The sequence below is a fragment of the Cricetulus griseus genome, chromosome 7 (genome assembly GCF_003668045.3).
Source record: "Cricetulus griseus strain 17A/GY chromosome 7, alternate assembly CriGri-PICRH-1.0, whole genome shotgun sequence".
In the NCBI taxonomy this organism is placed as follows: Eukaryota; Metazoa; Chordata; class Mammalia; order Rodentia; family Cricetidae; genus Cricetulus; species Cricetulus griseus.
The window spans coordinates 67,205,352-67,229,423 of record NC_048600.1 but is presented as its reverse complement, the minus strand read 5'-3'; the positions used below and the strand labels follow the sequence as shown (position 1 = coordinate 67,229,423).

Below are 24,072 nucleotides of genomic sequence, written 5' to 3'. Positions count from 1 at the left end.
CAGACAGGGCTCCTCAGTGGAGCCCAGTTGCCTCTGTGTTCAGTGGTGCAGAGCAGTTCCCCCTGAATTGAAACATTCCCTCCTGAAGGAAGGAGGGAAGCTTATGACTCAGGAAGTAAATGAAACAAGGCCAGGAAGCTCCTGAAACCCACAAGATTCACAGGACGCCCTCCCTCCTGTTATGTATGTAATGGAAATTGCAAGGCAGAGGAGACTCTCTGGCCGGTGGAGTTGTCTTCAAGCCTTGTGGGAAAGTTGTTAATCTGTAAGCTATTGCCCATGCTATAGTGGGCTTTTCATCGATGCTACCACCTTTGAGTCACACAGGCTCATGTTAAGTAACTCCAGTAACTCCCCTGGTTCTCTAAGCTGGATTTTGGTGGAGTCATTTCTGTGGCCTGTCACTGATGTCATTTGTGAGGTCTCTCCAGGAAAAATCACATCATGTGCAGTCAAGAGGATTGTTACAGCTCTGCTGTAGTTACAGCCTCACACCCCTCCACCAATGAGGAACATATTTATTCAAAAGGTAGAGGGTTGGCAAGCCCTTTCCTTCCCATGCATCTTGTTTTGCCCATTTCTTTGCTCAGGCTTGTACTGAACAATCTCAACTTCTTTCATAACTAAGCCAAACCCACCCAAAGGACTGCTGAAGCCAGGCTCACATGCCCTATGTACCTGCAGTCCAGGCTCCTTACACCACATCACTACCAAGGCATGGGAATATCAGGAAATTAGTTCCCACTCCCACAATCCGTGCAGAGGCCTCACTTACGGAAGGCTGTGTAGAACTCTCCAAGAGTCAAGGAGCCGTCGCTATTATAGTCATCAAATCGCAGGAGATCGCCTGGTGAACATCCCTTCAGGGAACCGTCCAGGTCCTGCTCCTTTAGCACATACTGTGAGGTGAGAAGAGACAAAGCAGAGTCACCAGTGAGCTCAGCATCATGGATGTTGCTGGAAAATGTCACAGGTTCAGCGGGGATTCAGGGAAGCATAACAGGCCTGAGAGGGTGTGGGAATGGATGAAGTCCCTAGTAAATGTGTGTTGTTGATGTGGCCATGGCCACATCAAAAGACTCCAATGCCTCAGACCTATGAGAATGGCAAAGCCTTTTCTAGGTTGGGCTCAGGGAAATAGCAAAGGCTCCTCTGGGTCCATGTGCAGATGTTGACAGTGTGTGCAGACAGAATGGACCACAGCCTCCTCCTTCTGGATGGCTGTAGCCTGACATGCTCTCCAACAGAAACCCCCATCCAGATTAGCCAAACCCATGTCCTGGTTCAGCTGTATATAATGGACTTGCCTTCTAAATTCAGATGTATACAATAAGCTGGGTTTCTAGGCTGCTGTTGGTGCATCTCCGTGGGAGTGAATGGCATACCCCCCATCCCAGTTTTGTGTGTGTCTGCATGTCTGTCTTTTCTTCATTCCCTCATTTTCCCAGGACTCAGGGCAATTCTAAAGCCATGCAGGGTATGGCACTGGGGGGAGTACCCAAATATATGTGGTCTGGTCTTATTTGAATCCTTCACTTTTATAAATAGGAAACTGAGGCTCCGAGAAGGAAGTATTAGGCATCAGGTCCATGTTCTCCATGCCTGGCGCACAGAGCCAGGGGATATAAGTGAGGAAGACCCTTTGGGGTCACTTGTCTGTCACTTGTGCTGTTAATGGGGAAACGGAGTAGAGAAGGGCTTGATCCCAGGAAGTTATCGAACAGCTAACCTCAGGGTAGGAACCCAGTTCACTATGTATGACGGCTAATTTTCACTGTCAGGCTGATTGGAGTTGGAATGATCTGGAAGACACCAGGGAGGTTTACCCACCCAAAACATGGACTGAGTACGCAGACTGAATAAGGGGAGGAAGGAATTGCAAAACCTGATCAAGACTGGTACTCATCTTTCTGATTGATGATGCAGGGTGACCAGCAGCCTCATGCTCTTGTCACTGTATTTTCTCACCACTGTTATCTCTTCAAACTGTAAGCCAGAAGTCAACCCTCTCCCCAGGTTGCTTCTTGATAGGTATTATATCACAGCAATGAGAAAAAGAACACACCATATTTTATCATCCTGTTCACTCCCCTCAACCATGCTCCAGCCCTCACCACTGTTAAGGGAGTTTGCTTGCGATAGCACATGCCCAGAAAGCAGTTGTTGACCAGGTTTGTCTTGGTTACATTTCTGTTGCTGTGGTAAAACACACCCCGGCAAAGGCAACTTAAAGGGAAAAAAGATTTTTACAGTTCCCGGCTACAGAGTGCCACCAAGTCATGGAAGACATGGCAGTGGCAGGGAAGGTCTGATGGCTAGCAGGGTGCTGGCTGTCAGATTACGCCTCCACTCAGGAAACACAGGGTGAATGTGAGGTGGGGACCAGGCTATTAAGCCTCAAGGCCCATCCCCAGTGATGTATTTCTTCCAGCAAGGTTCTAACTCCTACAGGTTCCACAACCTTCCCAAACCTCATCACCAGACATCACAGGCATCACCTGTGAGCCTACCAGGGCATTTCATGTTTGAGCCACAGTGAGACCTAAGTCTAACCTGCCTTCTGTGTTCTTCCAGTGCCACAAATGTCACCCCTCAGCCAGAAGCCTGATTTAGGAGCTATTGGTAGACTCTGGTGGATTCCTCTGTGGTTAGGGTTTAACCCACAAGACACAGAACCTCTGCCCCCATCACTGTCAGCTACACTACAGGTCATGTGGGTAGAAATTCCATGCTGAGAGCCACAGGCTGGGCAAGAGAGACGCTACAAAAGAACTCAAGAGAGAGGAAAGGTTTTACTTTATTTTGGGGGGTGGAGGTAGAGGCATTTTTCTCTTTGTTTAACATTACCAGCTTGGTCTGCTATATTAAAGGCAATTTAATGTGATAATGTTAAAAAAATGACCCTTCACCCAGCAAGTGAGCGTGTTCGATAAAAAGGAGATCAACCATGACGCCTCAGATCAATCTTCCAAAGATGGAAATTTCCCTTTGTCTATTTCTACATTGGAAATTGATTAACTTTTCATAGGACCAACGGGTTCTTCCCTCCGGCGCCTTTGACTCAGTGTCAAGGCAAGGCCCACATTAGCTGGGCTCTGCTTTTCGGATTTATGAGATGGACTTTAAATATATTAAAATTTAAAGAGGAAATCATAGTCCAATTACCACGCTTTTTAATGCCTTCAGGTGCCTATGGCCACGTCTCTGCCAGGGTAGAGCAATGAACCCAAGAAGGTCTGTTGGGACCCACGTGGGTCTGGGTACCAGGTGCTCACATTTGCTTCTGCCCAGGGCAATCTGATGTCATTTGCCCCATGCTTCCTGCTCAGCCTATAGTATGAGGAATGACAGATGGTGTAGTCCTGCAGATAGTCATTAGCAACAAGAAGACCTCTGGGCTTTCTCAGAGTCATTCTTGTCATATGAGGGCTCCTCGCCCTGCTCCTTGGGGTCTTAGCTAGAGCTGAGGGCTGAATATTACTGACAGAGCAGTGATACGCTGGCCTGATGACACCATGCCATCTGTGGGCAGCAGGCTTCCTAGGATAAAGGGGTTTGTGTGGTGAGTGGAACCAAGTCACTGCTTACTTGAGTCTCAGTTCCTCCTCTAAAAACATCTGTGAAATGGGACAGTAACAGTACTGATCCTAGATGAGAGGATGCTGAAGGATGAGGGGGGAGTAATGGTGATGATCACAATGATGTCCACCAAGAACATCCCATGTGCCGTGTGACAATGCTAAACACATCACATGTCTTACTATTTTAGCACCATTAACTCTGGTGATGACCCTGTGAGGTCCACAGCTGAGGAATGGAGGCCTGGGAGTGAGGTGCCTCTGGGGACTCACCAGCTCACAAATGCTGGCAGCAGACCTTGACTGCAGGCTGCTAGGCTTTGAAGCTTGCATTCTTAGCTCCTGTCCCTACATAGAGTATCAAGGCAGTATTTATCTGCCACAGGCTATCAACTTGGTTGTTATTGTCGAGCATGTGTGTGTCTGCATGTTTGCATGTGAGTGCTGCACATGTGTGTGTATATGGAAGCCTTTTTGACTGCTCTCAACACTATTGAGGCAGGTCCTCTCACTGAAGCCAGAGCTTGCTCAAGGCTTGTCTTTGTTTCAGTTATACAGAGTTTACAGGGTGACACCACACCCGCCTGACTTTTACACAGCTTCTGAGTATCCAAACTCTGGTCCAAATACTCACACAGCAGGTGCCTTACCTGCTAAGCCACCGCCCCAGCCTCCAGATTATCATTTTGTGTCATGGCATCAAAGGTGAGAACTCATCCTGTCACCTCTTCTCTGGGTGACCACTCTATAGCCCCTGGGGTAGAGTGGTCTCCATGTACCACTCGCCTGGGAAAACTACACTCATTTCCTTGCTTATATTTACTTTGGCTGGGCTAGAACATTGCCCTTCTATCCCATGCCAGCCTTCCTGCCACCAGAACCCTCTGAGCCTCTTCCTGGGAGTGGCGGTGACAGTGGCCCCAGGGAGTGATATTGCTTTTTCTTGCTTCTTTTGTGATATAGACACTAACCATCTGGGAACCTCCTTAAAGTTGGATAGAGTGATATCTTCTAACCCAAAGTCTTTGGAGAAGAGGCAAACCTCAGAGTGGGATCCATAGGCATTCTCAGATTAGTGCCTTTGATGGGGGCAGGGAGCACAGAGATTCCCACAAGCTGGGGCAGGGGTTAGGTCATTGTTATTTGGATGCCAGCACTGTCACTAGGCAGAGGCCTTGGGTAACCCCAGGCTGGAGCACCAAATATGCTCACTATAACAAGTACTATTCCCCTTTGACGTTTCTGATGAAGAACATGACAGGCTTAAAATGTCAAAGACTGGTTTTCTGAGGAAAACACCAGGGGGCAGCCCCTCTGAGGGATGCTTTGCCTGCAAGCTAAGGAAGCATCAAAAGTGGTTTGTAAACATAGGCAGGGAGACATGGACAGGATTTCGTGTGTAAGACACTGTCAGAGGTGCCGACAACAAGCTGTGAATCCTGGGAAGGGTAGGAGAGAGGCCCTCTGGAAACCTGTGACAGAGACAGTTACAAACAACCGTCTCTGCCAAGGAGTGTTTCTTCCCCACACGTGCCATGCAGGCTCTCTCCACAGTCCCTACTGAATGCCATACCCACCTGAGCCAGTTCCAAGCTGCTGAGGTGGCCATTGCCATCCGTATCCAAGTCCTTAAACAGTGACTCCACCAAGAGGCGTTTCTGGGAGGCGAGGTTCTGCCTGTTGGTTCCTTGTTGGAATGGCTGTCTTTGGCTCTGGAGTGCCAGAAGGACATTTTTGAGACGAGCATAGCCAGCCATGGTACACATGTCACCTGGAAAGAAAAGATGGGGCTGTTATGCCAAATGTCCCCTGTAGTCTTGAGAGAATGTTCCACTCATCAATCCCTTTATACATCTCATTCGTAAGCAGTTGCCGGGACATTTCCAGTGTGCAGTAAAAAGTGCCACTGTTGGGGGCTGGAGAGATGGCTCAGAGATTAAGAGTACTGGCTACTCTTCCAGAGGTCCTGAGTTCAATTCCCAGCAATCACATGGTGGCTCACAACCATCTGTAATGAGATCTGGGGCCCTCTTCTGGTGTGCAGGCATATGTAACACTGTATACATAATAAGTAAACAAATCTTAAAAATAACCAAAACACCCCCCCAAAAAAAACAGTGCCACTGTCATGGAGGGGGCTCACTTGTCCATCTGCCCACCTATCCAGCCACTGTCACAGAGAGGGCCCAATTGTCTCTCTGCCCACCCCTCCAGCCTACTGATATTTAAGTGAGTTCCTATATGAGCCAGACATAATGGGGGAAAATCTTCCAATGGAATTTGCAACTGTTGTCCCACAGCTCGAGGAAAGCCAGCCCCAATTTCATTCTGTCACAGTTCGCTTTTGGTCTTAATCCTATCCTGAAGGCTGCTTTTGAATCCTTGGCCTCATAGATTAGGGAGTTTTAGTTAACAGGGCTAATAATCCCTTCTTAAGGTAATTAGGTACACTCCCAGAGCTGGGTTACTTGAAAACAAACATGTGTACACAAGTCCATGACCAAGAAACAAAAGGAAGCTTTAGGAGATTAAACCAGAGCACACAGCCCATTACTCTTAGGCCTTTTATCACGGGCGTGCTTGCTGAACACACAGCACTGCACGGTGCTTTGGCAAATGAGGCCTGTGATGCGCTTCGACATGACATAGTTTATCTTGCTGGTGACGGGGCCACCATACAGGGTGCAGCCAGTAAACCAGGGATGCAGGGATGTCACAGAGCAGTGCTCCTCTAGCCCTGTTTCCTGCCTCCCCTGGGGACACCAAACACTTCCTGAACTCTGCCTTGTTGAGTCTGGGGAGTGCTGGTGCATGCCTTCCATTCTAAATGGGAGATGAGTAGGTACCTGGTATGGATTGTCTGGGATCAGGGCTTCTTCCCCTGACTTCCAACACCAGTTGAAGGTACCAGGCTAACCTTTCAGGACCAGATAGTAAACAGGCTTGAGTATGGGGACTACTGGGTTTGTGAGTCCCAGCTCTGCTGCTTCCAGGTTGTGCAACCTGGGACAAGGGGCCTCAATGATCTCATTTGAGAAATGGGATAATAGTGCATCCCACATGGGGATATTATGAGGGTTCATTAACATAGTCACACATATCTTTACTCTGAGCCAATACTCAGTGATTGGTAGCTACTCTCACACTTTCAGTTGTTGGAACCATGATAGGGAGAGCAGAGACTCACAGAAGCTCCTCAGTGGGAAGGGGGCAAGGAACTGTTTTTCTCTCCTTTCATCCTTCTCTCATTGGAGAAGCCCAGGTAGCCGAAACACTTTTTCTTGCACTTGTTTGTGTTTCTAGATTTCTCCCAATTTAGGGTCAATTGATTCTTGTCAGAAACAAATGCCTGTTACTATTTCCTTTGTGTGTTTAGAAGAAAAAAATCAATTGTTGTGTTCAATATAATCAAATCTCTTTGATTTCTGGGAGTCGCCATGCTTTGACACAAGGGCCCTCTCCCATCCCCACACATGCTCACATCCCTCCCTTGCCTGGTAGGTGATCTACTCCTGAGAGTTTCTGGGACCCACAGACATACCCTGTTTTTAAACCTACATGACCATGGAGTGTTGAGCATGGCTTCCATGGCCTAGTTTCATGACAAAGCCAATATGGATGAGAAAAATGTGTCTGGTGGCTGGATTTTTCTACTCAAAAAACTATTTCTGGGAAAGAGTAGGATGGTCTTGACTGAGTCTAGCCCATCCCCCCTTACCAAAGAGGGTGAAATCTGTGCTGACAAATGGAGTAGAAATAAGAGAACAGAGTGGGAATGGAGGAGTAGCTGTTTAGCTGTTGGGGTGGGTGCTGGCAGAAGTGTCCACATGGAGTCTGTGCATATATTGGAGGGACTGTCAGGTTTCCCTGGGGACAGGCACCTGCACCGGATGCTGGGAAGCTAAAGTGACTAAAGTAGTATTTATTAAGAGAAGGCCTCCCTTAGACATGCTAGTCAGTGATGAACATCCTGAGAACCTGTGAGAGCAGGGCCGCCTGGAGGTTAGAGCAGGCAGGGCAGGTGTAGTAAGACACCCCAACATTGGAAAGACCTGAGGACATAGCAGAGAAAGCCACCCAAGTGTCAGGATTTACACACCAATAGAGTCAATCACTTTAGAGTCTGTGGTCTACCCTCTCTTACTGGAGACACACTTGACGCTTCACATACAAACATGTCTTCCTGGTGGCTCTGTGCCACTATTCCATGCTATCTTCCAGTCTCTGAGTTCAGTTGCAGGGTGAGCTTTCCTCCCTGAGGCAGGCTTGACCCTAGGATGCCTGTCTTCCCAGGAAGAGTTCACTGAGTCCTAGGTTTAGTGTATACTTCACACCCCACCCTCTTTCACAAAGATAGAGATGAGTGGCTCAGCTACATGGGACACCGCACATGTTTGCATCTGCCAGGCCTGTCTAACCTGAGTTCCCAAACCCTGATTCCAGTTCCAAACCATTGAGTTTCTCATGTGCCAACCTATGTTCCATCCTGGAAACCTGTGTAAAGGTGGAGAGAAGTGACTCCATGAAGTTGTCTCCTGACTTCCACGTGATAAAAGAATGATGTACCAATTGAAGAGATAAGCAGATAGCCACATTGATGAATAAATAAAATCAAGCCAGGAGTGGTAATCACAACACTCAGGAGTCAGAAGCCGGAGGATCACTGCAAATTTGAGGCTAGCCTGGGTTATACAGTTTCTGCCCAGCCAGGGATAGGCAGTGATAGACCCTACTAAGAAAAAAAAAAAAACCAAAAAAACAAAACAAAACAAAAAAACAGAACAAGATGAATAAAATCAATCATCTATATTCATTTAGTGTGTGCAGCAGATGTCAACATAGTTGGCCAGAAGCTAAGCCAGCCTCTGCCTAGGAAGGGAAAGCATGTGACATCCTTGGACCAGAGCAGGGTCCTGTGTTAGTCTGGGCTTCAGTACACTTGGCTCCTTGAAGGGGAAGGTTCCTGGAGGGTGTGTGGCAGAGACTTGGGTACTCACTACACACCCCTCCGTAGTCCATTTCCAAGGCTTCTTGGGCCAGCCTGGGGCCAGGGAAATTCAGAACATAAATGTGACAGGCTGTTGAACTTGGCCTGGGTGATGCTTCAACTTCACGGTCAAATTGACAGGTTAGAATCCCTTAGGAGAGATACCTCTGAGGATGTATGTGAGGGAGTTTCCAAAGAAGTAGAGCTCTGAATGTGGGCAGCACAGTACCATGGGCTGGGGCCTAAATGAAAAGGAAAAAAGGAGGCCAGCTGAGTGCCAGTATCCATGTCTCTCTTCGATGTGGGTGTAGGTACCTCATGTTCCCAAGCCCATGCCTTCCCCATGATGACAGGCTGTACCTTCAAACTGTGAGCCCAAATCAATTTGTCCTTAAATCAATTTTGTCTCAGCAGAGAAAAGTAGCTAATACTACCAACACTGATACCTCTAATGAGCACTGCCTAAGGGAGCCCGAGGACCATCCAAGCTTGATGGGGTGGAGGTGGGGGTGGGGGTGTCCTAGGCACCTTAACATCTTACAGCATCGTGACAGAACAGGAGCCATCCATGCCTGAGGTATCCTGACAGGTTGACTCCAGTGAGCAGAGATGTAGCTCACGCATTTTTGCCTCATGCACTGGGATAGTTGACAATTAACTCTACATAGAGTCCTATGGAACGAGGAAGTCATCCTGGATTTTTTTCCCCTCTCTTCCTCTACCCAGGATCGTCCCTACTCTGGGACATCTCCATGCCTGACTGGCTGTCAGAAGGCATCCAAGCCACTTTTCTGGCTAGTCTAGGGTCCCACACGCAGCAAAGGTTGTCCAGTTAGTCTCAGGATCCTCCTGCATCTAGACCAGGCTTTCTTTGACAGATAAAATATTGATCAGTGTACTGAAGAGTCCAGAGTATGTTCGTATTTTTCTGTCAGAACTTGGTAATGAACTGCATTTATCAAGCCCGTTCTCCATGAGAAAGGTCAGTTGCAGATCTGGCTAAGTTGTCATGACACCTCATTAATCTGGCTCCCTCAATAACTGTCCCTCTTTGAACATTCTAAAGTGTTCCCATTCTGGCCTTGCTCCCTCCACGCCGAGGGAGACGATCATAGCAGGAATGCAGACTTAGCTGCATTTAATATTTTGAGCAGAGGGCGATAGGAAGCAGGAGTTGCCTCCAGAATTAAGTGTCCATCAAAGGGACACTTGCTATTGCAAAACAAAGGGAAACAGGGGAGGCATTCTGAATATTCCATCAGCCACTTGGCCTCTGCCAGACTGTGCCTCAAAAGAACTGTCTTCATTCTCTGGCAGGTGAAGTCCCATTCTTGGGTGTGGGTGGGGTCAAGGAGAGGACAACATGGAACAAAACGAGTGTGACAGACAGGCAGAGAGAAGCCCATGCTCTGTGAGTGCCTGCATGGAAATGGTGAGGAGTGTGTGTGTGTGTGTGTGTGTGTGTGTGTGTGTGTTTTACTGCTTCCTCCTTCCTTGCTGAGGCTGCTTTCCCCCCAGTTCCTTGGTGAGACCCCTCTCACCTCCTTCTCCACCATAGTACATTGCCCTATTTCTCCCTCCCCAACCTTCCTCAACCTTCCATTCAGTACTGACACATTCTCTGCTAACAAGCAGGCACTCCATTAGTTCCCTGCTGGCCTGGTTTGCAGGTGCAAGCCCGGCACCTGGCCTATCACCTGCACCTGGGGGTTATGTTTTAAACAGCTGTTAACTTTACAATGCCTCCTCCTCTACAGAGAAGGGAGGCAGAGGGGCTCAGATAGTGTCATAATGATGGGGGAAGGGTGGAAACCTGAAGTTTCCACCTGAGTGCAATGTAGGTGAGGGGGATAACTCCTGAGCATGGGCTGTGACTTTGTTCATGGACAGTCAAGCTTCCTGGGATTTCCAGGGTCTATGGGCCTTACCTCACCCAGTGGATGCTCCAAAGCCTGCAAAGCTGACCCTACAGAGTGAACTCCAGCATGGCCATCCTGGGAATGGGGGTAGGGTGGCCAGCCACAGGGAGCATGGACATTAGGTTACATAGAAGGGTCTCTTCTGGTGGGTACATGGAGGCTCCCTGAAAAGTGCCTGGGAAAGGAAGCAGATGAAAATTTCTTCTCTCTTCTACCCAGGGTGGCCCTGGATAGACCTTTAAGGGAGGCCTGAGGGTGCATTCAGCTATGAATAGCATTAGAAAAGGCCCTGTCCCTTGACTGGGCTCTGTCCAGTAAATGCATAAAAGTAGCTGAGAGATCTGGGCCTAAGCAGAACTTCATACCCAGGCAGAACACGAGGGTGTAGTGCCTTTGGGGGAACCCCAAGGTTGCTATGAAGCCCTGATGGGCTCCAGCTGGACATAGTTCCCTTTGTCTTGAGCTCACTGGTCAGCCTTGGATTCAGTCAACCTTTACCATGGTTCTGGAGAGAGGACACAGGACTCAGGCTGCCCAACATCATGCTGTAGCAGCTTTTCTTCAGGGAACTGGGTCAGGAGTGCTAAAGGGAGGTTGCTGTAGGCTCAAAGTAAACCATCCTCCATAGAGTCACAGATTTGAAGGTTGGTTCCCCATTGTTGGTGGTGTTTGGAAAGTTGTGGAACCTTTAGGAGATGGTGCTTTGGTGGAGGAAGTGGGCTTTGGTGTTTATAGCTGACTTCCTGTCTACTCTCTGCTTCTGACTGGGGGACACTAAAAATCGGGATACCTTATGTTCTTGCTGAGATGGGTTGTACCCTCAAACTGTGACCAAAATAAACTCCTTTTCCCCTTAAGTTACTTCTTGTCAGGTGTTTTGTCTCAGAAGTGAGGAATGTAAGTAGCATAGAGGGGGAGAGTAAAGGGAAGGGCTAGGGTAGGGGCTGGTGGGCTATGCTCAAGGAGCCACTGAGGGTTATAGACTACTTTTCCCGAGTGGCATATAGACCACTGCTCAAGTAACTGCACCTGGACCACATGCGCCATACCAAAGACCACATGTCTTTGGTCTGGCGGGGCGGCCCGGTTCCTCCCAGGCTGTTACCAGAGCTTAGAGGTGGACCACACCTGGCAACACCCCGAGAAGGCTTGGGAGACAGCTCTGGACTCCATCCTTCTGTCTGCCCTTCAGTTTTGCTCACAGGCAGTCTCCTCTCCCCTCCAAAATAGCTGTCCTGGCTCCCCCACCCCCTGACTATCACATTTTCGTCCTGACAATTCTGTGATCTTTACCACCAAAGCGGAAATTTCGTGTAAACGTCTGGCGCCAACATTCTCACCCAAGTGGCTGTGTTATCCTAGCCTCGGTCGCCATGTGTCATTGTGAGGTCTATTTTGAAACCGCTAAGCTGTGCAAAGAGCAAGAAGAATTTTGCTCCCAGATCTAATTCATGAGGCACTGAGACTGTGCTGGAATTCAGCTTAAGAGGAACAGATGTTTCACTTGATGTGAATTCATGAACATTAACAATCTTTCAGCTGCCATTTCTGGGAAAATTCAATTAACAATAAATACCACAACCAATGGGCTTATCTTTTGGATACCTTTTTGCTAATGTGATAAAGTTCCTCAGATGGTGTTGACAGAGCCTAAGAATTCCAGAGAACAGTGAAACACATAAGACACAGGCCTCCTTACAGTCCCCAAACCTACAATGATTGATGGTCCCTAGATCTTGCCACCGGGTGACCCAAAGCTGGGTCTTGGGATTGCTAAGTGGACCAGTTACTACGAACTCTACTCAAGCATACTATGGAGGTATCTATGATTGTCTGAGGTCTAACCTGAAGCCACTTAAGTCTCCATCCTCCTTCATAATCTGTGTTCAGTCCTGCTACCTGTGGAAGTGATGCAGGCTGACTGCCTCCTGAGAGAGAGCCTGGAAGGGACACCCAAAGGGATTAAGTGAGAAAGGGAACCAGGCAAACCACAATGTAGTTGCCTTGCCATAGGGGGTTGGAAGAGGGAGGGAGGATGAGAGAGGGAGGGAGGGACTTCAGGAGAAGGAGGGAGAGTAAGGGAGGAATGGAGGGGAGGGACACACACACACACACACACACACACACACACACACACAGAGAGAGAGAGAGAGAGAGAGAGAGAGAGAGAGAGAGAGAGAGAGAGAGAGAGAGAGAGAGAAAGTGCATCTTCTAATGTCAGGCTCTCACTCCTCTATATATCAGGCATGTGCTAGACCCTCCATCTAGGTGTAGGGACAGGAGAGCATGGCCACAGGATGGGGTTTATCTTGTATTGTGGATCTGCCAGCTGTCACAGGCATGGCTAGATTTGTAGCTGAAAGGGTTGGTTCTTTAAAAGGTCACCTGCTGGCACTTGTCCAGGCCATATCTTGGGCCAGGTGTTTGGCAGGCAGGCATCCTGCCAGCCAGTGGTCACTAAGGAGAACTGAATGGTAGCATCTTTGTAGATGTCACAGGGACCTCCAGGATGCAGTTTCTCATCTTCCCAGAATCCAGTAGGAGTGGCATCAAGCTGGCAAGCTGTCCCTGGCTAGTTCCCACCTGGACTTTCCCTGAGGGGTTGGCATTTGTCATCTCTGTCAATGGTGAACTTTCTAAGTTGAAGGTGCAAGGTCTGTTTGGGGACCACAAACAGAATCTGCATATCTAGGGCTTTGCATGACCTTCAGTGCATCACCACCCCCCCCCCCACCACACTCTCATGTGCTCACATGTGCATGAGCAGATCTAACAATCAAATCCCCAAATTCACTGGACTGGGACTAGTCAAACCCATACCCAACACCTCATATGGACAAAACATTTCAAGTTTCACCCCAGAACCTGGTGATTTAAATGAACAAAACCTACCCAGACCTTTGTTAGGTAAGTGGTACATTTGCTCATGAATGCGGGGTTCAGCGGATGTTGCCACACAATCTGCTACTTGACATTTACAACCCTTACTTTTATTCCTATTAAAGAAAGCAAAATTGGCTAGATTCCTGGGAGAGGGATCACTTATACTTTTTATGGCTGACTGAAACATCCATCAGGTGGCCCCAGAGTGAAAGAATAATGTTTGGGAATTTGTGTAAACTCTAAAGCCCTTTTGGCATTAAGAACTTTATACTGTTGTGTTAGTTGAACCCCCACCCCCGCCATCCATCTACCCTAAGAAATCGTTTTCTTTTGGGATGTAGGCACTAGCTTTTCATACACTCAGGGAGGGGGTTCTCTCAGTGGTCTTTGCAGAAGCCCAGCTGCTGGCCACTCCCACCCCAGCCCTCATCTGCACTTGGAAGCAGCAGGAGACCTGAGGCCAGGGTACAGCTGGATGGGGAAGTTGGAGGGGATGAATTGGGGGAGAGGCTTCCTTGCAAGACTGACCCCCATGGCATCTAGTCTGGGGCTGTCTCTCCCTCATGTGGTGGCTGAGATAAAAGTTCACAGGCTCAAGGGGAAGGCTTAGCCTCAGCAGCCAGGCAGGGCAGGAACACTTAATTCTCATGTGAGTTGAAGGGCATGTCAGGATTGTGTGCAATATCCTTACCAAGAGACCTGGGGAGTCAGTGTACAGTTCAGAGGGGGTGCTTTCTGTTGTCACAATGATGTGTGTGTGTTTGGGGAGAGGCAGACTTCCTGGCATGTAATGGCCAGGGTCATGGTGGCTTCATCCTGCTCAATAAACCTTTGCTAACTGACCAGGAATCACATTTGAGTTTTTGAATACCCTAGTCAAGGAAGTAAAAGACTGGCCATGAAAAGATGGAGCAGGTCAGAATGCCGGATGGTGTCTCACTGCTTGGCACTGCCTGAGGGATTATCTCAGGACTTCTTATACACAGTGATTGTCAACCTCTCAGTTGAGCCAAAAAGCCACTAGATTTTAAAGGCTTTGGGCAGTCTCCTCTTCTTGGTGTGAGGAGCATGTACTGATGTCAGGGAGGAGAACACTAATGCTCTGGGCCTTCTGTCTGTAGGAGCTCCACGGAGCTGGGGAAACTGCCTCCTGATGGTCTGTAGAGGCCAGTCTTGCCCTAACCTGGGCTCCCAAACAATGGCATTTCAGAGAGCAAGCTGAACAGGTTTAGACTTGACAGGATTTGGGGATTTCCTGGGGTTTCAAGCTTGCTCTTTACTTCCCTGTGTTCGGAGATTGATAGTAAATCTCAGGTCAAAACCAAACAAAGCTGCCTGGGAACTCTGAGCCAGATCAGCGGTGTTACAGGCAGAACATGGGCATGCATGAAGTACTGGGACTCTAGGATGAAGGGGAGAAGGCTTCCTTCCTACAGTCTGCCCACTGGGCACTACTCAGACTGGAAGCTTCCAGAATGCAGCAGCTTATGGAGGAGCTGCAGAAAGCCTTATCTCTGTGGATGTCAGACCCAGGTAGCACATTCAAAGTTTTCAACCCAAAGCCTCTAAACAGGTCACGGACAAATTTGGCACCCAGGAGGAGGGCCTGGGAATGTGCAGTGAGTGGCCTATGAGGGAAGTAGGCAGGGCAGGTGGGAAAGGGTCCTGGATGCTCTCCTCTGAGTTCCCACAAAGCCATTCTCCCCAACCTGCTGAGCTATTCCAGTCACATCTCAGCCCAGCTGCATGGTGTTTGTGGTGCGCACTCTGAATCACCACGGACACCGCAGCGGGATGGGAGTCTGAGGGCAGGCCGGCTCTTACTACATTCCCACACCAAGAAATCCCTTTGGCCCTCTGCCTTCCATATTCATAAGTTCTCCAAGCCCCAGAACGGCCTCCTAGCTGCTTCAGTCCAGCATGGAAATGGATGCACACGCTTTGAAAGGGTTCAGGGCCCAGAGAGACGACGGGAGCGAGAGGACTGTGTCTGGATTCCCAGAGGAAGAAGAGGAACACATCTGAAAGCATTCCAGGGCTGGAGATGTGGGACCAGCAACATGCAGCTCAAGGCTCTTTGTGCCTCAGAGCCTAAGCAAGTACCCTGCCTACCTGTGCTTTGTGTATATAGTGCAGCCTACATGTGGCACACACACACACACACACACACACACACACACACACACACACACACGTTGCCTCAGGACAGGTGTGTCTACAATCTTTGGGATCAGACTTTGAGAAAGAAGTTAGACAAAAATGTCTCACAAAGTACACTGTGCTACTCCACCCATCTCTCCGGGTATTGGGTGTTGTGTGGTGGTGGTGGTGGTAGTGGTGGTGGTGGTGGTGGTGGTGGTGGTGGTGGTGGTGGTGGTGGTGTGGTGTGTGTGTGTGTGTGTGTGTGTGTGTGTGTGTGTGTGTGTACTTGCATGTCAGGGATTTCTCAGAAATACCATCTGATAGTGCTAATGGGCTCTAATGAAACCAGGAGTCACCAGTGAAAAAGCCAATCACTTTCCAACCTTGAGTTTTGTTTTCCTCATCAACAGTGCTCTATGGAGAGTAATGTCCTTCCTGGTGGGACTTTCAGGAGGAAGGTGTGACACTTTCATTTTTTCTGTAAGGTGTGCAACCCACAGCACAAGGGCCAGTGAGAGAGGACAGTGGGGGACACCTCACTCATAGGGTTTGATTTACTGCTGCTGCTGGTGAGGGGGGCATCCCTGCTCTGTCTCTGTTTCTCACACACAGAGCTGTGGATTTGGGCATTCCAGAGACAATGGCCCTATGCCAGCAGCTTAGCCACAGCCCCATCCCTCTCCTGGCTTGCGTCTTAGCCAGCCCACCGCAGTTTCCAGGCCACAGACTCCCAAGAGCAAGTTAAAGTTTTGGAATGATGTAGCTGGTTTCTTATTTATTGATTAGGAAAGAGACCCAGAAGAAGATAGAGGCCCTAAGGGCCAAGACCCTGGTGACAGAAAGGCAACATTGCCTGACATTTGGTGCAGTACACTCTTGGGGGCATTTTTTCTCCAGTGACACCTTCTTTTTCTTCTGATTTCAGCCATCTACCTCTTGCAAAGACACCTCCAGATGTAAGAATCAAGCTGGGGATGGGATGCTGAGATGTGAGAGAGGAGGAGGATCCACAGCCCAAGGAAGCTGTAAGGATCCTGGGCATGCACAAGCCTTCTTACTGGCAAATCTTATTATCATGAACACACTGGAACATGCTGCCATTTCTTGTTAGAGCCTTGGCTTAGAAGTTCAGGAGTCTGGATTTAGACTTATTCAGAGTCCAGGAAACCAGAGTCAACAACGATGAGCTTGCCAATCTTTTAATTGAGAGAAGTGACCTGTAGCCAATTCCCAGGGCAAGTGTCCATCGAGGAAACAGAGCCACAATCATGCGAAGCAGACGCCGACCCATGGGCATGGCCTCCTAGGACAGGTGATAGTTTCTGAGAATGATGGGAATGAAAGTCTAGAAATATCCATGTTGCAGAATGCTTTCCAGGGTCTTCAGACAGGGCTACTAGAGAACAGGCAGACCCCAGCTTAAGCCAAGAGACCCTAGTACATCATGCCTGACCTCTGAGCATTGGGAAGCCAGGTTTCATGGAATCACTAGTCATTGCCTAAGGCAGAGAGTGTACAGGGCATCTCTATTTTGCACTCTGCTGTATCTTTTCAATTCAAAATGTCCTCTTTCTCTGGGTTCAGGGTTTAGAAATGGTCCAACTTATAAGGAGGTATTGAAACTGAGACTATTAAGTTCCTCCATGGCTGCTGACGCTGCTTTGAGCATGGTCCTACACCACAGCGGCCAGTTGTCAGGAACACTTGCTGGATCAGTTCTTCCTTGCTGGATCATTCACCCTCTATCTTCTTCCCTATGTCTCTTCCTGGGGACTACTTTTCTTGTCACTAAGGATAAAAAGGAAGCTTAAGGGAGGAAGGGCTTGTTTTGGTTGTGAGCCTAAGCTTTAATGGGTGAGCCATCTCTCCAGCTCATGGAAGGGCTTATTTTGGTTCACAGTTTGAGAGCAGAGCCCACCATGGAGGGAACATCTAGTGGCAGGAGCTTGAGACAGCTGGTCACATTGCATTCAGCCAGGAAGCAGAGGGATGGATGCTGGTGCTCAGGTCGCTCTCCTTTTTATTAAAGCTTGGACTCCAGTCCATGGGACAGTGCCACCTACATTCAGAGTGAGTCTTTTTCCTTCAGTTAACCTAGTTTATTATTTTGCATAAATATGCCCAGAGGCTAAGTACCTAAGCTAGATAACCCCTCACAGGTGTGCCCAGAGGCTAGCCTCCGAGATGATGCTAGATCTTGTCAGATTGAAAGCCCATGCTAACCATCACATCCTCTAATAAACACTGCTTGTCTTAGCCCTCTTCTTGACTTGGACCTCCCTTCTCTTTCAAAAGCCTGCTGAGCAGTAGCTGTACTTGGGTAGACCTTTGAATGTGCTCTGCAGTAGGGCTGGCAAAAGACTGTCTCCTGGCCTGGGTACTGGTTACACAGATGTGTTCTATGGGGAAAGCTCATGAGCTGTACATTTATGATGCTTTTCTATATGTGTTGGGTTTTAATAATTCTAGCTAACAGGCAGCCTAGGAGCTGGGGAGATTGCTCAGCACTTGTTATGCAAGTGTGGGGACCAGAGTTCAGATCTCTAGAAACCCATATAAATGCTAGCTGGATATGGCAGTCTGTCTGTCATTCCAGCATTAGACAGCAGAGATAGGGGATCCCAGGAGAAAGCTGGCCAGGAAGATTAACCTTATTAGTGAGCTCTGGGTTTGATTGAGAGACCTTGCCTCAATGAATAAGGTAGAGGAGCATTTAGGATGATTCCTGATGTTCATCATGGGCCTCAACATGCATGTTTACCCAGGCACATGTGTCCACACTCTTGTAAATCATGTGTAACACATGCATACATAAGAAGAAAAAAGTTGCCCATTGTTTTTAAACAACTGAAAGATGTTAATTGCATACCTCAGCCAAACCCAAGCTTGGGGTCATGGGAGGGTGGAGACCAGGGTTCCCACAGTTGGTCAAAGATATGGAAATACCATGGTTTTGGCTTACTGGACTTTAACTCTCTGCCTTTGGTCAACAAGCCACCCAGGGCTGAGCATCCCTTCTGGTAGAAACTGGGTTGCTCATCTTCCCTGGAACAGTCATTTATTGAATCTTCCAGACCTGAGGCTCCGGGGAGGAGGCTGCCTGTGAAAGTAGGGGTTTGCTGAGTCTCAAAGGAGGAAAAGTTCTAGAGTCTAGGAGTCTGGGGATCCCCCTGGACATCCTCACATCCTGGCCTCGCTCTCAAGAGCTGGGATGACTTTCCCTGGTCCCAGGCCACCAATGATTGAAATGAAGACCTGGGTACAACTGGGTCTCCCCTAATGGCCCTGGCTTTTGGTTCACAGGACACAGAAATGGATATTAAATGCTTCTTGTCCAGAAGGAACTAACATGGGTCCTAGGTATCTTCATCTCATGGACAAGTCATGCCTAACTCAGCCCTAAGTTGGGCATGGACAGTCCCAGCCTGACTTCCTCTTGGCTTTGCTTAGTCAGCTCCTCCCTGAAAGGGCCCTTGTGGCTGAGTCCTGACTTGTCTTTGTTGGACAGGCCATGTCTCCTTTACTTCTATAGTGTCTTTCTTCCATGGACAGTGTCTGCTTTCTGGAACAGTCAAGGTTCAGATCACATAGTTCACTAGCCAGTGCCATTAGTTTTCTTTCCACTGTAGAAGGCAATACCCACCAGCAGATGGGGCCTCATGAACCACTTGCAGGACCCTCTAAGACTGCCTGGAGCTGTTACACCTACCGTGCCCACAAGAGATGTCTGGCACCTGTGCTGACAGACCAATTAACCCTAGGCACTCCTCTTTTAGCTTGCTTACACAGAGGGAGTAGAGGAAAGTGCACTACACCCCAGGAGATAATTTATAACCATGCTGAACATTTGGCTTGACAGGCATCTGTGACCTGGAAGCTTACCCTGTGCTGAGAATTCATAAGCACGTGCATTACTGTCTGGGCTTCTAGATTTAATGTTAGATTTCCAGTTGAACACTAACATGTTCTGAACTGAATAGCAGTCCCCCCCTTCATGTTAAGGCCCCATACAACACACCTGGCTGTCCTCAGTCAGCCTTGGAGCCCCCTCCCTTCTCAGTAGTACCACTTTCTCTATTGAGAGCATGGAAGGGTGGCATCATGGATTTTGTTGTCAGCCAAGGCAGGGTAAGTGATTCAAGAAGCCACATTGTCCTGGGACTCCTGCAATCCTGACCCTCTGTGCCCTGCCCTTCCTCAAGCTAGCTAGGCTCTTCATCTGCTCTAACATTTTCTAACTCCCTATCCCATACTGTTCTCCCATGAATCCCTCTGGTGCCTAATGCTGGGTAGGGAGAAATGCCAGTGGGTTCAGTCACACTGTATATACTCCAGGGCACAGCTGTTTCTGTACCTTCTCAGACTTCTCAGATCTGTGGGACATGATGGGGGTCATACAGAGAGATAACATACGGTATGGCCATTGATAGGATGGGTGATTTGAGCTATCCATTAGCATTCCCCTGCTTCTAGGAGAAAAGGAGCCACAGAAACCTGCAGCTTCTGGGTACAGGTCTGCATTCAGGGAGTTGGTAGATATCTTAGGGTTTTATTGCTGTGAAGAGATATCATGACCACAGCAACTCTTACAAAGTAAAACGTTTAATTGGGATGGGTTTATATATAGTTTCATAGGTTCAGTCCAGTATGATCACGGTGGGAAGCATGGTGTCATGTAGGCAGGTAAGGTGCTGGAGAGGGAGCTGAGAGTTCTATATCTCGACCCGCAAGCAGCAGGAAGAGACAGTGAGACATACTTCTTCCAACAAGGCCACACCTCCTGATAGTGTCACTCCCTATGGCCACAATTATAGCTTTTAAATGACTTCATGAAGCTAATGGATCCCAGGAAATAGTGGAAGACTAAAAGAAATAGGAGGATCAGCTGGTTTGAAAACTTCAAACGAGAATACTGGCAATAATTCCATCTTAAATGCTACCTATTTCTTTCAAGAAATTCTTTGCCTGGCTTGTGCCTCTGAGTCCCCAGTTTGACAGAACACAGTAGATACTCTAGGCTTTTCAGTTTTCAGTCTGCACCAGGTAGCTAAGGACTGCTATCCCATTCATCAAGAAAGCAAACTAAGGCTAGGAAAGCAGCTTTTTAACATATCATTTCTGGGGACTTAGAATCCCTTTTCGTCTCTCAAACTGGCTGGGCATCCCTCAGAGCCCTGGCTACTACAGCCATGGCCTTGGCCCTTTTGGCAAAGTCCAGATCCTCTGAATCTTGTTGGCACCCTGCTGGGTTAGGCCTCCTGCCCTGTGTTTTGAACGCACTGATTGTCCCTGCTCCTTCTACTTGTTGACCAAAATCTCTTCTGTCATGGAATGAGAGCCAACAGGGGCCCTGGCCCAGGACAAAGCAATGAAAGGATGGACAAATGCACAGACAGACAACTTTGTTCATGGCAGCTTCTACTGAGGCAAATATGCCCTTTCACCTCCAGAAAGCCACAGGATAGTCACTTGCTTACCCTAACATGACTGTTCCTGCTCATAGCCTTCTCTCAGCCTCTACTGGGCCCAACCCCTTCAAAAGTGGGCACACGGACAGAGAAATGGTGACAGTCCTAGTAGATAGCTCTGGTTGACACCAGCCTTAAACACCCAGGGTCTGAGCTTTGCACGGAGTGCTAATGAACCTGGAGATGCAGAATCCTCTTTCTCATCCTTTTCCTTGTGACTTATAGTCTGGAGCTTGAGGACAATTTTCTTAAGACTTTAAAAGCAAAACCCCAGGCCAGGCATGCTGAATATCTTGGCAGCAGCCTGCAAGAGGAATATGGAGGAGACAAAGAGAGACCATGCTGGCTAATTTGGCACAGGTTGGCAGTCAGCCATGGGTCAGACAAACAGCTGTATGGTGAAAGGTTTGGGGATCTTTTGAGAAAAACAGGGGGAGTCCAAGGAACTAGAAAAAGCACACTTAGATTCTGGCCAGCATCCAAAAGAAAGAGACAGGAAAAGAAAAAGGTCAAGTTCTCCTTCTCTGAATCAGGATTCAGAGGTGTGTGGGTTGCCCCAATAAAACTTCATGGTGGCTCTGGAAAGTGTACAGAGCATGGAGATCCTGGGAAGGGAAAGTTCACTATTCCATCAAAAGAATAATTATTCCTCCCATCTCTTTGGCATGACTTATATCCACCTTCTAGAGGGGTGGTCCAGAGCCAGGTGATTGACAGAATTAATTCTCATTTTGGGTACCTTGAGACAGCCTCTACCCAATAGCAGATGTAGCTTGCACTCACTAGGTCAGAAGGGAGAATCTTTTCCTTAACAGCTCCCCAAATGGGACTGTAACATCTTCTCCACTTTGAAGAGGTAACCCCTAAAATAATTTAGGAGCCAGTTTGAAATTGCAGAGTGAATATGAGCCAGTTTCAACATGAAAGTCCAGAGTCTCCAAGCATTCAGGTATAGGCCGAGGCATAGCCAGGTCACTAGGAGCTCAGGCTGCCACCCCTACCTCTCTTGAGCTATCTATGATAAGCCCTGTGCCCAGTTGTGGGGGTCAGTGGCCAAGGAGGGTGCTAGACAACAAAGAAGTACCTTGCATTTTACTAAGTCAGATTCCCAACTCTTCCATAGTGTAAGGGAAAGTGTGGGGCTGTGGAAGATTCTGGAAGCCTAGTCTCTTGCCAGAGGAGGCACCCCCAGGGCTTGATTCCCAGGGAGTTCACTGGACCAACAAATGTCTCTCTTCCTGGTGGCACTGTGTATAGAGAACATCACAGAGTGACTATCAAGGGAACATAAGTCACCCTGCTGCAGAGCAGTCACTTTAATACTCTGTAGCCACATTATAAACCCATTCTCTGCACACCCACTACTAAATGCCTCGGCCCACATCCCATTTCCTGGTATCTCTAAAGACACCAGGGGGAGGCCAGGGAGTCGTAGAAGACACATAAAAATGCAGTTGTAGATGGGCCTAAAACCCATTTCTTTGAAGCCTAATTGATGGGAAAAGCTTCTGGCCCCAGAGAACTTAAAGACTCGCCGTGTGGATATTTGATTAAGCGTCCCCATATCACAGACCACACGCGACCAGAAATCAATATCCAGTAATTGCAAATACATTAATAAAATGATGATGTGGGTTTGCTCGGGACATAAAAAAAGGAATAAAAATAACTCACTCAGATAACTCCACAGCAATGTGCAGTGTGCCCCCAAGACAGGGGGGAGCCTCCAGGAGAGTGAGAAGCTGGGGTTATCTGGTTCTGTGTCTAGCTCTTTTTACTAGTGACTGACTCCTGTCTCTGTGGCTCTTGCTGAGGATGGCTGTGTAGCCGGGCTTCAGAACCACTGTCCAACCCAGGTGTGTGGTGTCAGAGGCCGCCAAGGTCACTCAGTGCCCCACAGCTTTGGACCAGCAGCCTGGTATATCTTTTGTCACACAATCCAGGGGTGGCTAGTCTCCCGGGGCTGTACACTGTTCTTAATGTCTTCAGCCAGCATCTCTCTCCTGACTAACTAGCAGTATATGGGAAATGAAATCTGTACAGAGACTTGAACATACCTGCATGGACTTTCCAAGGTCTAGCCCAAGGCTAAGGCCACTGTCCTTGTTGGAAGCTGGCTTCCTGCCGGATTGCTGAGCAAACACTCAGGAGCCACAGCACAGCTCTACAGACACAGACACCTACAGTCCCCTCAAGCATGTTCTCTTCTGTAATCTCTAGTCCTTCTCAAGTCCCCCTTGAGAGCGTGAAGGTAATAGAGGGGAGGGATGTGGGGAGAGCCATGGAGATACCACAGGTGTAAAGGGAACACACTCAGCCATCAACACCTTAGGGCAAATTTCAGGTCCTACCCTTTTCTCAACTCCCCACCCCCCTGCAAACTCAAGTGCTCCATATATCTGGCTTGACCATATCCCACCAGTCCTTCTAGGCCCATCTGGATCTACCACTCACAAGCTGGGGGATTTCTGGTTAGTTACTCAGTCTCTCTGAATCTTAGTGTATCCGTAAGGCAAGAAAAAAAATCACAAGTCTTTACTATGTTGACAGATATGCTCCTAGGGTCCTACAGTCTACCCCTGACCCTGTCAAGACCACAAGTCCTGTTTCACTTCTATTACCCGTTGTCACTTGCATTACCAGGCCTACCACCTGATCTGGCTTTGTTGCCAGACACCCCCGCCCCCAGTCTTCCTTGCTACCTCCCTGAAAACTGAGATACTGCACTGATGGTTCTGAAAGACTGAAGTGTTCACACAAAGGGAGTTGCACAGGAGTCCCCAAGAAGCCAGAGGAAACTGGGGTCAGACAGTGGGCACAGGGAAGAGAGCTCTGGGACTGAGAATCTGTGGTACCTCACTCAGAGAGTAGCAAGCTTGGGAAGAGAAAGAAAATGTACTATGCAGTCCACAAGGGTGTTGGGGGAGGACTGTAGATCATGAAGTAAGGCATGGAGCTCAGGTGGTGACAGGGCTGGGCTGGAGAAGGGTGAGAATAAAGCCAGTTTGGAATTAAAATCGACAGATTAAGGCTGCCTCTGCCAAAGCAGATGTGGAAGTCCTATGTACCAGTGCACATGCAGCATCTTCATGTCA

The 24,072-nt window shown here is 48.4% G+C and overlaps 1 protein-coding gene across 2 annotated transcripts in view; it reads right to left on the bottom strand.

The window, feature by feature from the left end:
• Positions 1–24,072, bottom strand: part of Fstl4 (follistatin like 4) — a 684,516-nt gene that overhangs the window by 121,240 nt on the left and 539,204 nt on the right. For both annotated transcript variants that reach the window (XM_035447502.1, XM_035447503.1), the window contains 2 exons: positions 5,156–5,349; positions 776–899 (listed from right to left, as the gene is read on the bottom strand). In XM_035447502.1, the coding sequence (XP_035303393.1) occupies positions 776–899; positions 5,156–5,349 (318 nt within the window). The remainder of the gene's footprint in view (positions 1–775; positions 900–5,155; positions 5,350–24,072) is intronic.